The 12,631-nt window shown below is 47.3% G+C and overlaps 1 protein-coding gene across 1 annotated transcript in view; it reads right to left on the bottom strand.

Moving 5' to 3' along the window:
* Positions 1 to 12,631, bottom strand: part of rxfp1 (relaxin family peptide receptor 1) — a 223,844-nt gene that overhangs the window by 62,809 nt on the left and 148,404 nt on the right. The window contains exons 12-13 of the mRNA XM_038792304.1: positions 10,808 to 10,879; positions 4,241 to 4,312 (exon numbers count right to left, since the gene is read on the bottom strand). Coding sequence (XP_038648232.1) covers positions 4,241 to 4,312; positions 10,808 to 10,879 — 144 coding nt within the window. The remainder of the gene's footprint in view (positions 1 to 4,240; positions 4,313 to 10,807; positions 10,880 to 12,631) is intronic.

The following is a 12,631-nucleotide window of genomic DNA, read 5'->3' as shown; positions in this document are numbered from 1 at the left end:
GCACTGGCCATTGGATAGAGCACCCTACCTAAGCCCACACCTCCACCCTATCTCCATAACCCAGTAACCCCACCTAACCTTTTTGGCCACCACAGGCAATTTATCATGGCCAATGCGCCTAACCTGCACATCTTTGGACTGTGGGAGGAAACCGGAGCACCCGGAGGAAACCCACGCAGACATGGGGAGAATGTGCAGACTCCCCACAGACAGTGACCCGAGCCAGAATCGAACCTGGCACCCTGGAGCTGTGAAGCAACTGTGCCAACCACTGTGCTACTGTACTGCCCCACAGTAGGCCCACAACAGATGGGAGAGGGTCCAGATGGGCAGTGAGGAACGGGACTTCACGTCCTCACCTCCTGCGAGGAACGGGCGCTGGAGGTCGCCGGGATGGCCGAGGACAGATCTGTCACCGACACAGAGGTTGGATCACGAGAGGTGAGGATCCATCGGCAGCATGAGTGGAGGTGTCCAAGGTGTGGCTCAGTCAGAGACGGCCATGGCTGAGCGCCTCAACAGCATGTACCAGTCACTGGGGGACGTGTCCCAGTCCCATGTGTGCATTGCTGAGGCCCTCCAGAGCATGTCCCAGGAGCTGGAGGAGGTGTCCCAGTTACAGATTTGCATTGCCCGGGCACTCCAGAGCATGCCCCAATCACCAAGGGAGTTGACACCGTGCTGCAGACAATGGGGAGCTGCCAGGGCTGGCAGAGCCAGACGATGCAGTGGCAGCCGGTGCTCAATCAGCTAACTCTCTGTCACGAGGTGAACCCCACGGTTCTATGGGCACCGACTGTGAGGGATGCTGGGTGCCAACCCGGAGCTAGGTGGCACGGCGGGGCTTTTGCCAGCGGCAAGTGAGCCAGGGCCCTCGGGCCCCAGGGCCTCCAGAGGGAGCCCACCAGGGGCATTGAAGGCCATGGAATCCGGTAGGCAGCAGGCTACCTCCAGCTCTGTGCACCTTGGGCACGGAAGGCTAAACAATCGAAGGATCACTGAGAGAGCAATGGAGGGAAGGGTGTAGGGGGTTAAGGGGGGAGGATGAGGTGCAGGGGAAAAGAGGTGGTGGAGGGGTTGGGAGGGTGGGCTGGCACCATCGGGGACTAGGGGCACTTGGGGACACATATAATCCAGCATTAAAGAACGTCGCACCCAAGAAACATGCTGCCTCTGGCCCTTTCTCCTGTAATGCGTGCCAACCACCAATCCCCTAATCCAGCCCCCCCCCCCCCGAGCATGGAGGACCTGGGATTCCGCTCCCACTACTCAGACACACCATGTGGCGGTGATGGGTGTGAGTGAGCACTCACCAGACAGGCAGGAGTCAGGCTATGGCCTGGATTGAGGAGCATCAGTGCTCAGCTCTTAGCAGGTTATCATCACCACCGTGTCTTCGACAGTGACCTGCTGACAATCCCGGGCATCTTGTTGAGCCTGGATCATGTGAAAGTTTATATAGTTCGCTGCCCGGGCAAACAGGGCACCTGTGACCTCATGGATGCACATGTGGGCTGTAGTTTGTGAGACGCCACACAAGTCCCCGCTCGAACCCTGGTCACTGAACCTCACACCCTGTACCCCAGACACCCGCACCTGTACCAGGTGCTGGTCCCCTCACTGGTCGAGGAGATACCCCCGGTGCTGGGGCCCAGCCCCTTAGGATGCTGCCCATTGCGTCTGTGGTGTTGCTTCCCGAGGTGCTCAGGCACAATGTCCAGGAATCATAATCTGATTGGGATGCTGGGCATTAACTCCCACACGCTACATAGCGCACTTACCACAGGAATCTATTTGGGACGTGTTATGATTGCCAATTCCATATTAGCAATAGCCTTCCGCTGCGCGGCCAGAGGCCTCCACGGTCAGTGGCACTTATGGGTGGTCGGTGGGGCAGACAGGCAGGCAGGGACTGGGGTTGCCCCCGTAATGGGTACACACAATCCAGAAGCTGGCATGGCACTGAGACACCCACCCATACACAGCCCCCCCCCCCCCCCCGAGCACCGAGGCAGCAATTCCAGTGCCCCCAGGCTTATTGCCTGGAAGTGAAGATGGCTACTCATGTCCCCGGGTCCCCACAGCAGCCATTCCGCCAGCTTCACGTTTTTAAATGTGTGCACTAATCAGCGCCCATGTGGCCACTTGCTGGGGAGGTGGTTAGATCACGGGATGCTGTTGGATACGGGGTCGTTCCAATAATCGTACCTTAAGTGGTGATTATTGATTTCTCACCATGCCACGGGAACGGGCGGTTAGATCGCAAACCGATCGGCATCCAGCGTGATTCTCGGTTTTGGCCTCTCACGCGATGTAGCGGCCGCATCACACTCTCATTCATCACAACGCGGCCATTAAATCGCGGCCATTACCTTTATATTAATGTGCTTTCCATGATCTGTAGGATGTTTATTACCATCTATTAACTCTGTATCCTCACTTAAATTTATTCCAGATGTCATATATACCTGGATTGCAGGATGGAAATGCCCCTGATGAATATTAAAATAAAGCACCTGCTTCTTTAATGCGGGTGCTGCTACCACTATAGGTGTGGCTGACAGGAATATTTGTTAGATTGCAAACCTGGCTGGGGTGATATTTTGTAATTTATAAAAATCAGTAAAAAGTACTTACAGCACAGAAGTAGGCCATCCAACCCACAGATCCTTGTGCCCAATTACCATCCAAACAGAAATTGGGTCAGAAATTGCTACCTAAATAGCCACTGGTGTAATTTTAATTCAGTTAATAAATCTGGAATTGATAGTTGATCTCACTAACGGTGACCATGACAACTATCATCAATTGTTGTTAAAAACCCATCCGCTTCACTCACGTACATTAGGGAAGAAAATCTGCCATCCTCACACTGTTTGGTCTAAATTTATATGAATGATACCACAAATGCCTGGGTAGATGTCAATCCCACACGGGACTTACGGAGTGGGAATGATTATCTTCGCCATTGGGCTTGCGGAGTATGAGCTCCCCCACTGAGGGGCGGGGATACTCCATGTAGCATTGTATAAAAGATCAGCCAGTAAGGCATCTCCCAGAGAGAGAGGGAGACCCGATAGGGATCTGAGATCTGATGGGAAGTGCATGCAGTGTGTTTGTAAACAAATCAAAGTTCTTTATTTTCTTCGGTGTGGACTGTCCGTGTCCTTATTAAAGTATACACATCAGGAAAGAACTGACAAAAAGCAGCATGGTGGAGCAGTGGTTAGCACTGCTGTCTCACGGCCTTGTGGTCCCAGGTTCGGTCCCGACTCTGGGTCACTGTCCGTGTGGAGTTTGCACATTCTCCCCGTGTTTGCATGGGTTTTGCCCCCACAACACAAAGATGTGCAGGGTAGGTGGATTGTCCACGCTAAATTGCCCCTTAATTGGAAAAAATGAATTGGGCACTTAATGAAAAGGAAAGAACTGACAGGCAAAGTCTCTTTTCTCTCGAAAATAGAAGACGCAGGGCGGACGTAATAGAGGTTTTTAAATCAACAAAACGTTTTGATAGGAGTGGTTACAGCGAGAATGGACACCAGACCCACAGCAATACGGTTGACTTTTAACTGTCCTCTGAAATGGCCGAGCAAGCTACCCAGTTCAACGGCAATTAGGGATGGGCAATATTGTCTTGCCAGCAATGCTCACATCCCACGAAAGAATAAAGCAGAAAGGTGTTGTATATTTCAAACCGTTCAATACAAAATTAGTCAGCTATGATGAGACATTCTCAAGTTTGACACTGACTGCAGCAAAACTGCAACCTTGTGAAATTTATAATATTACCACCTGGAAACTTCATAAATATACATTGGATATAATGTTTAGGTATAATATAATTTGAATATGTCTTAGACCATATAATGTTAGCAAGGCTGATTGTCTCCACTCTAACATAACATATAAACTTAGTTAATATTTGGTACTGATGAGCATAGTATTTGCTGAGCTCAGTTATTCCAAGCCTGACAGCGGTATAAAGCTGGTATATAAACTTAGTCTACAACCCTACGTTACTTTTCACTGGTTTGTCAGATTTCCATTGTATGCTAGCAGTCTTTGCATCATCAACATTCCATTTAATATTAATTCACTCCTAGCTGGAAACACAAATTGTACAAAGCAGTTATTTTTCTTTTTTTAGTAATATAAATAAAAAAATACCATAGTTCTGCATTTTAACATGCGAGGCATGAAATGGTTAGTGCACAAATATCGTTAATAATGAAATTACAATTGCAGGAGTTCTCGGAGTTGCTTAAAAAGATTGCGCGGCAATTCTTGAATCCTGTTTAAAGATAGGTCCCTGCAAAAATAGACAGAAAAGGCATATCAGTTCCAATAAGATATAATGATACATGTCAGTAAGAAATCTAGAGCATTTATATATATCAGTTGCTTTTCAGTAGACACAACTGCAACCTTCACTTGTCAGAAATTTAAATGAGACTACCATTACATCAATTTTCAGCATATTCCTTCGGTAAGGTTCAAATCCAAGGGCTAAAAGTTGGCTTCTCTTGTTTACGGGCACTGAGTGGTGATTGTCATCCTGCCTGTGCTGGTTCTGATGGAGATGGGCAGTATATAGATTTGCTGCTACCATTTTTAAAAATCATGATCATAATGTACGGCCAAGTGTCTCCTGTGCTGCTGTCTACCTCTGCATTCAGGAGAGGGCTGAACAGCTAACAGCAAATGGTGCAGCCATCTTTCTGTTCTTAAAGGCAGTCTGTTCCTCTTAAAGGAAAGTTACAATGTGTAATATAGCGTAATTCAAAATATGGAAATGGAATACCAGGGCAGAGAAAGGGTTCCATGGTTATGGATACAGCACAACAGGAGACATTAGTGGTAGAGGTAAGACACGGGCTCCTGGAGAGACCTTAAGGAACCAACTCAGAAGAAGGCTTCAGGAGGCTAGGGAGATCAATGTCTGGTTTCTGGCCTCGGGGATCTGGCAGTAGTGCAGCAAGAAGTCTAATGACTTTTGTGAATGGTAAAGGTCAGTGAATGTTTCTTCACAGGACATCTCTTGTCCACCGCATCACCAACCTCTCATGCTGCTCAATACCCCACATACCCATCACTCACCCAAAAGCATTACTTGGCACTAAGATCTCAATCATAACATCCAGATAATAAGACCATAAGGCCATAAGATGTAGGAGCGGGAGTAGGCCATTTGGCTCATTGAGTCTGCTCCACCATTCAGTGAAATCATGACTGATCTGATATGATAAAACTCAACGCCACTTTCTTGCCTTATCCCCATAACTCTTGATTCCTTTACTAATTAAAATCTGTCTATCTCAGCCTTCAGCATACTTAATTACTCAGCCTCTCCAGCTCTCTGTGGTAAAGAATTCCACAGATTCACTACCCTCTAAGAGAAAAAATTCCTCCTCATCTCAGTCTTCAATGGGCGACCCCTTACTTTGATATTATTCCCTCTGGTCCTAGACTCTCCCACAAGAGGAAACAACCTCTCAGAATCTACCCTGTCAAGCTCCCTGTGAATCCTAGATATCTCAATCAGGTTGCCTCTCTTTATTCGAAACTCCAATGAGCACAGGCCCAACCTACTCAACCTTTCCTTATAAGAAAATCCCTCCGTACCCAGGATCAATCAAATTAAGCTTCTCTGGACTGCCTCCAATGCCAGTATATTAGAAACCCCCTATTTTCATACTCCATTCTCTTTGAAATAAACGGCAACATTCCATTTGCCTTCCCTATTACCTGCTAGCTTTCTGTGATTTATGTACATGGACGCCCCCCAAATCCCTCAGTACTGCTGCTTTCTGCTGTCTTTCTCCATTTAAATAATATTCAGCTCCTTTATTCTTCCTACCAAAATGCATAACTTCACATTTTCCGACATTATATTCCATCTATCAAGTTTTTAGTCACTTAACCTCTCTGTGTCATCCTCACCTTTTGCCTTCCCATCTATTTTTGTGCCACCCACAAACTTGGCAATGGTACATTCACTACCCTCACCCAAGTCACTAACATATATTGCAAATAATTGTGATGCCAGCACTGATCCCTGTGGCACTCCTCTAGTTATAGGTTGCCACCCTGAAAATGCCTTTCTTATTCCAACTCTCTGGGCTGGATTCTCCCGCCCTACCCACCACAAGAACACCACGGGCGAAACAGTGACAATGGACATTGACCTCGGGCGGGATTCTACATCATCGGGCGAGCGTAGCCAGAGGAACCCACCCTCTGGTCTTCTATCAATTAGCCAATCCTCGAACATACTTAAAATGAAAAGCAATTGCCCAGAGCGAGTGCAAATCAACAGCTTTGTCCAAAAGAAAAAAATATTAAAAAAGCAGGATTCAGACCAGCACAAGGGGAAAAAAGAATCAAAATGGTGACCATTTCATGGTCTGAAATTGCCGACTCCAATGTTGAGTCCGGAAAGTTGTGAAGCGTGAAGCGTCTAATCGGAAGTTGAGTTGCTGTTCCTCAAGTCTGCTCCAGTTGAGCTTCACTGGAACACTGCAGCCAGCCGAGGACAGATGTGAGTATGAGAGCAAAGTGGTGAATTAACTTGTCACAAATGTCTTCAGCTACATCTTTAGAGAGGATCCCTTGTCTCCAAGGAGCCATCCGCTGGCACTGCTTGGGGGGGGGGGGGGGGGGGGGGGGGGGGTGAATATCAGTGAGAGGCTGGACTGGCGCAGGATTAGGCATCTAGGCAGGTTCTTGGATACCTTGCAAAGGCAGGCGTGCAAACCTTCCAGTGATCACGTACTAACTGGACATTGATGGATGGATCCTTCTGGTTGATCTGAGAGCACTGCAAGGCTGAAATATCTGACTGTGGGAAGTAGAAGCTCTGAGGGCTCACTCATTCTGACTGGACTCATCAATAGCAAAGTGGATGCAAGTGGCAGCCCTCATCTATTAAAAAAGTAAAAACTCGCATTTATATAACACCTTTCACAACCACAGGATACGACAAAGTGATTTACAGCCAATGAAGTGTAGGGCGCGATTTTATGGTCACAATCTGAGGATTCCATTTAGGACAGAGATGAAGAGATATTTCTTCACCCAAAGAGTGGTGAGCCTGTGGAATTCATTACCACAGAAAGTAGTTGAGGCGAAGACATTGAATACATTCAAGAGGTGGCTAGATATAACACTTGGGGTGAATGGGATCAAGGGTTATGGGGAGAAAGCAGGATTAGGCTATTGAGTTTGACGATCAGCCATGATCATGACGAATGGCGGAGCAGACTCGAAGGGCCGAATGGGCTGCTCCTATCTTCGAAGTTCTGCCCGGCTTACAATGGTCAGACGACCTCATGCGATCTCGTGAGACATTGCGATGTAAATCCCGCAGATTTTAGCAATCACTTCAATATGCAGGTTCCTGAGGTACGCAAGGCATGGGATCTATCTGCTTGACCTCGGATACCTCGGGCGAGCGCCATTCAGCATTGGTCTCTACAAACAGCAACCAAGTCCTGAGACCAGGACCTAAAGTGGGTGGTATGGCTGTATGGGCGGGAAATGGGAGCGCAATATTGTAGGGATGTCCAATTAACAGTCAACAGGCATGGAAGCCAGTACATTAGTAGGCGCGGGTGGGAGGAAATAATGGCTCAGGCAAGGCAAGGCAGCCAAAAGTTCAGGACAGAGCAGAGTGCGTGCCCTGGCAACTGCAGAAATTGTGAAGTGGCAGAAGGTGGAGCATGGGTGGTGCCTAGGTTCTGACGCCTCCCTGGAGGTGCTCCTCCAAGTGGCACAGGCTCAGTGGGAAGTCCTGTCACCTCAGGACAGAAGGACAAGACCGGCTTGTAATACCAAACTGACATGGATAGAGATAGCAGGAGGTGGTGAGCAGTGATGGAGTGGGACAATGGTCACAGTGTCGAAAGAGGATCTGTGACTTAATGCATTCTGGCAATGTGAGTACAGAGCATAATGTGAAGCTTTCAGTCTTAAAATATGACTACAGATGAAATTGGAGAAGTGGGTGCCCACTCAGCCAGCAACAATGCCCATGGAAGCAGCATTAGCTATTGGATCCATGTTACTCTCTCCTTGGAGGAACACGAGTCAGTCGGAACTGACTCCTGCACTGCTAGTATTTAAAAGCCATATGCAAGAGTCATCCCTGCGGCATGACGATGGACAATTAGGTTGCCACCAACATCGATGCCGTGCATGACTGTGATGGGCAAGTAACAAAGTAAATTTGCAGGAGGAGAGCTCACATTGCATGAGAAAGAGCAACAACTAAAGTCACACATGGTCTTGGACCATTGTAGTCCAGACAGAGAACGACTGCCACAATCTCAGAGCAGAAAGATCAGCAGCCTGCCTCCAGATCAGCTGACAGTTCAAGGGTCACCACCCTCTCCTAACCTCATTCTCAGAGAAGGCATCGTGCTCTAGGACATCCTCATTCTTCCAAATCGCAATGAAGTGTGCTGCCTTTATTTGTGCTTCAACGCGAGGGGGAACACTGTCTGCACATGCAGTGCTGTCTCTCAGAGTCTGGTACTGTTTAAAATGGGAGAAAAGTGCAGCTCTGCTCTCTCCTGTATGACAAATATTTGGGAGATTTATTTATGGTGGATAGTTTTATTTAAGATACAGGTTTACAAATTATTCAATAAAGCAATACTGTTTTTCAAACAATTATTCCAGTGATGAATACAAGATGCCTGGGTGTGGCAAATAGATTCTTTTCCTCAGCAACCAGTTAAAAATTTAAGAAAAAGAAAAATGTCTTATGATATTTCAGAAAAAAATCAGCACACCCTGTGATTGCAAGTCCCATTATCTAGCAACTGAGTTAGTCAGACTGTGTAGAAACTCCCTGCATGTGTCCAATATGTTCACTAATGAGGTTGTGAAAGGGTTGGATTTCCCTCCTCCTCACTTCCCACCATAATATGCAGGCCCCACATTTATCTGCATGGGCATTCAGAGCTCAGGGATCCTTGCAAGGGCATTCAGAAGCCGTAGCTCCTACCCACCATTTGCATGCGCAACCATTCCTGGTCTCTTTCCAGTTGGCAGCAGGTGTTGCAGTGAAGCTTAAATCCTCTTACTGTGGATGGCACAATAGCACGGTGGTTAGCACTGTTGCTTCACAGCTCCAGGATCCCAGGTTCGATTCCCGGTGTGGTGGTATAACTAGGAGGCTTACGGTACCTATCTGCCATTGGTGCAGAGCACTCGCTGCCCATTGGCTCAGGTCGGTCATGTGCCTCTCTGCTGATTGGTTGAGGCTAGTCATGTGACTGCTCACCCATTGGCCGAGAGGCAAGTAGTCCCGCCTACGAGGCGGGGTATAAGAACCCGTAGGACCCGGCAGTCGGCCTTTCTCTGTAAGTCGACTGTCGGGCACACAACTAGTTGATTAAAGTCTGATATATGGAACTTCTTCACGACTCGAGTCCAATTGATGGTACATCACCCGGCTTGGGTCACTATCTGTGTGGAATCTGCATGTTCTCCCTGTGTCTGTGTGGGTTTCCTCCGGGTACTCCGGTTTCCTCTCACAAGTCCCCAAAGATGTGCTGTTAGGTAATTTGGACATTCTGAATTCTCCCCCTCTGTACCCGAACAGGCGCTGGGAATGTGGCGACTAGGGGCTTTTCACAGTAACTTCATTGCAGTGTTAATGTAAGCCTACTTGTGACAATAAAGATTATTATTATTACAAACAGAATTGGGCCACTGCCATCCGGGGTTCTCTCCTCTTCCATGTATACAAAACCCTGCACCACACCCTCTTCTTCCACCTGAATACAAGCTGGGGAGCCCAAAGGCTTCTCAGTATCAACTGACCAGAATCTGGACTGATGTCTCTAGATTCCTGTTTCAGGCAGTTTGCCATATCTATGATACTGAGACTTGGCTATTAAAATGGACCACGGCACTTGTAGCATCTTCTGGAGAACAGACATGTGCTTTCCACCACCTGAAACTATAATTTCACCATTAGTATTTCATGTGGCACAACATTACATCTTCAGATGCTCGGTGATAGTTGCCCATTTCTTTTTTAACTTCTTACAGGAGTGCTTTCATGGAATTCCTAAAGTGCAGAAGGAGGGCATTTGGCCCATTGAGTGTACACCGGCCCTCTGAAAGAGTACCCTACCTAGGCCTATTCCGCCCCCATAGCCCATAACCCCATCTAACCTGCACATCTTTGGATACTAAGGGCTATTTTATCACGGCCAATCCATCTAACCTGCACATCTTTGGATACTAAGGGCTATTTTATCACGGCCAATCCATCTAACCTGCACATCTTTGGATACTAAGGGCTATTTTATCACGGCCAATCCATCTAACCTGCACATCTTTGGATACTAAGGGCTATTTTATCACGGCCAATCCATCTAACCTGCGCATCTTTGGACTGTGGAAGGAAACCGGAGCACCGGAGAAAACCCACGCAGACACGAGGAGAACGTGCAAACTCCACGAAGGCTGGAACTGAAGCGGAGTCCCTGGTGCTGCGAGGCAGCACTGCTAGCCACTGTGCCACCGTGTTGCCCATGCGATGAAAATGCAGCTAATGTCATAGATTTTATTAAGATCACTTTAAATGTTCTGGAGTAATGTTTGAAGAAAAGCAAGACAGGCGGTTTTCCCTTGCCTTTAAAATAGACTACCTACTATCTTTACTGCAAACTATCAAAACATGTCCAGATCTTGCCATGAAGTTTAGATATTCAGAGAGTTAAACCATTGCTCAGCTTTCATTAAAATTAATACATAGTAATTTATTTTAAGTCAGTTCAGTAAAACTTACAGTTCTACGAGCCTTTGTAATGAAGTAAAAGCACCTTCATGTATAGAGTTGATTTTATTCCTGCGGAGAACCCTGAAAATAATGCAATCGTTAGACTGCTGAATGTACTGATATGTTTCTAATTTAACGCATCCGTTACCTGGCTAAAATCTTTCACGTTGTAATTTTTCTTGTGAATTCACAATGACCAAAATGCAAAAACAGCAAATAGAAATGCTGCTCAATCAGCAATAACAAAAATAAAAATGCTTAACGGCCCTCCATTCCTGCTGAAGACCGAAACCCAATTGGGTAATCTGTCTTTTCCTGTAGACTTCCAGAATTTTCTATTTTCATTTTAGGCTTTCCCCTTTATTTCATACTTTACATTTGATTTTTAATATGAAAAAAATCAATCTATTACAACAATCAAAGTGAATAAAATGGAGATTTTACAAGACGAGCTTTGAGCTACGGATAAAAAAGTATATCTCTCAATGTGTTTCCAGCAAGAACACGGTACTGTACTGCTCTGTGATGAGGCGGAATGGAATTCAGAAGAAAACTGAATGCAATGAAGAGATTTAGTGGTAAGATATTGATTAAAATATATCAAAACATATTGTACTTTCTTTTTTAAATAATGATGGGTCACTATCCGTGGGGAGTTTGCACATCTCTGCACATTCTCCCCATGTCTAGTTGGATTGGCCATGCTAAATTGCCCCTTAATTGGAAAAAAATAATTGACGTTGAAGGGGCATCTTGACAAATACATGAATAGGATGGGAATAGAGGGGTACGGACCCCGGAAGTGTAGATGATTTTAGTTGAGACGGGCAGCATGGTCGGCGCAGGCTGGAGGGCCGAAGGGCCTGTTCCTGTGCTGTACTTTTGTTTGTTCTTTGTAAGGGCCCTTCCTTTTGATTACCTTATTTCCCATTTCTTTTACTTTGTTGTCATCATTTTTAATCCACCAATATTTACTGAACATAGACATTTGAGTTGAGAGAGGAAGTGAGGAATTTAAAAGTTGCAAAACAGTACACTATGCTATTGGAGATAAGGGGTGCGCTTCTCCGGCCGCATTGCCCTCAAGCGAGAGCACAACGCAGCCGGAGAATGCTGGGAGAGGTTTCCAGCGAGCCTCCCGACAGGGTTTTGCGCCTCGGGAGATTCTCTGGAGTCCCGTGAGATGTTGGAGTTCGAACCTCACCTCAAATGGGCGGTGCCAAATGACGCTCATGGAAATAGGTCGTAAATCTACTTACGACTTACCAGTGTCGGATCTCCCTCGATTGTTCGGCCTTCCCAAGGATGCTGCAGCTAGGCGCTGATCAGTGCTGGCCCATACAAACATGGACCAGGTAGAACAGCACCCAAGGGGGGTCTATCAGGTCATTGGAGACCCCTGGATGGTCAGGATAAATGCAGGGTGGCCCTCTGGCCCTCCCCCTGGAATGCGGGAACCTTGGCATTGCCACCCTGGCACCACCAAGGTGCCCGGATGGCACTGTCAAGCCAGTAGCAGCACTGCTTGGGTGCCAGGATGGCAGTGCAAGTGTGCCCAAATGCCAGAGTGGCACTGCCAAGGGTCAGGGGCGAGGGGGGCCAAGCAGATTAAATGAGGGTGGAGGGGAGGTTTGAAGGGTGAGGGAGTGCAGGGCCAGTAAGTAGGGGCTTCCAGGAGGTTGGGGGGGTGATGGGTCGGGATCCAATATGGGAGGGGGTGCTGTAAGGTCACTTGGGTGGGCTCTGAAGAGAGGCGACCCCTTAGGGTCCTTATTTGGGGGGGTGCCCTTACTTGGGGGGTGTAGTGTAGTGTCCGTACATGTGGGGGTGACA

Source organism: Scyliorhinus canicula, chromosome 3, assembly GCF_902713615.1.
Source record: "Scyliorhinus canicula chromosome 3, sScyCan1.1, whole genome shotgun sequence".
NCBI classification, from domain to species: domain Eukaryota; kingdom Metazoa; phylum Chordata; class Chondrichthyes; order Carcharhiniformes; family Scyliorhinidae; genus Scyliorhinus; species Scyliorhinus canicula.
This window is presented reverse-complemented; position numbering and strand designations above follow the sequence as displayed.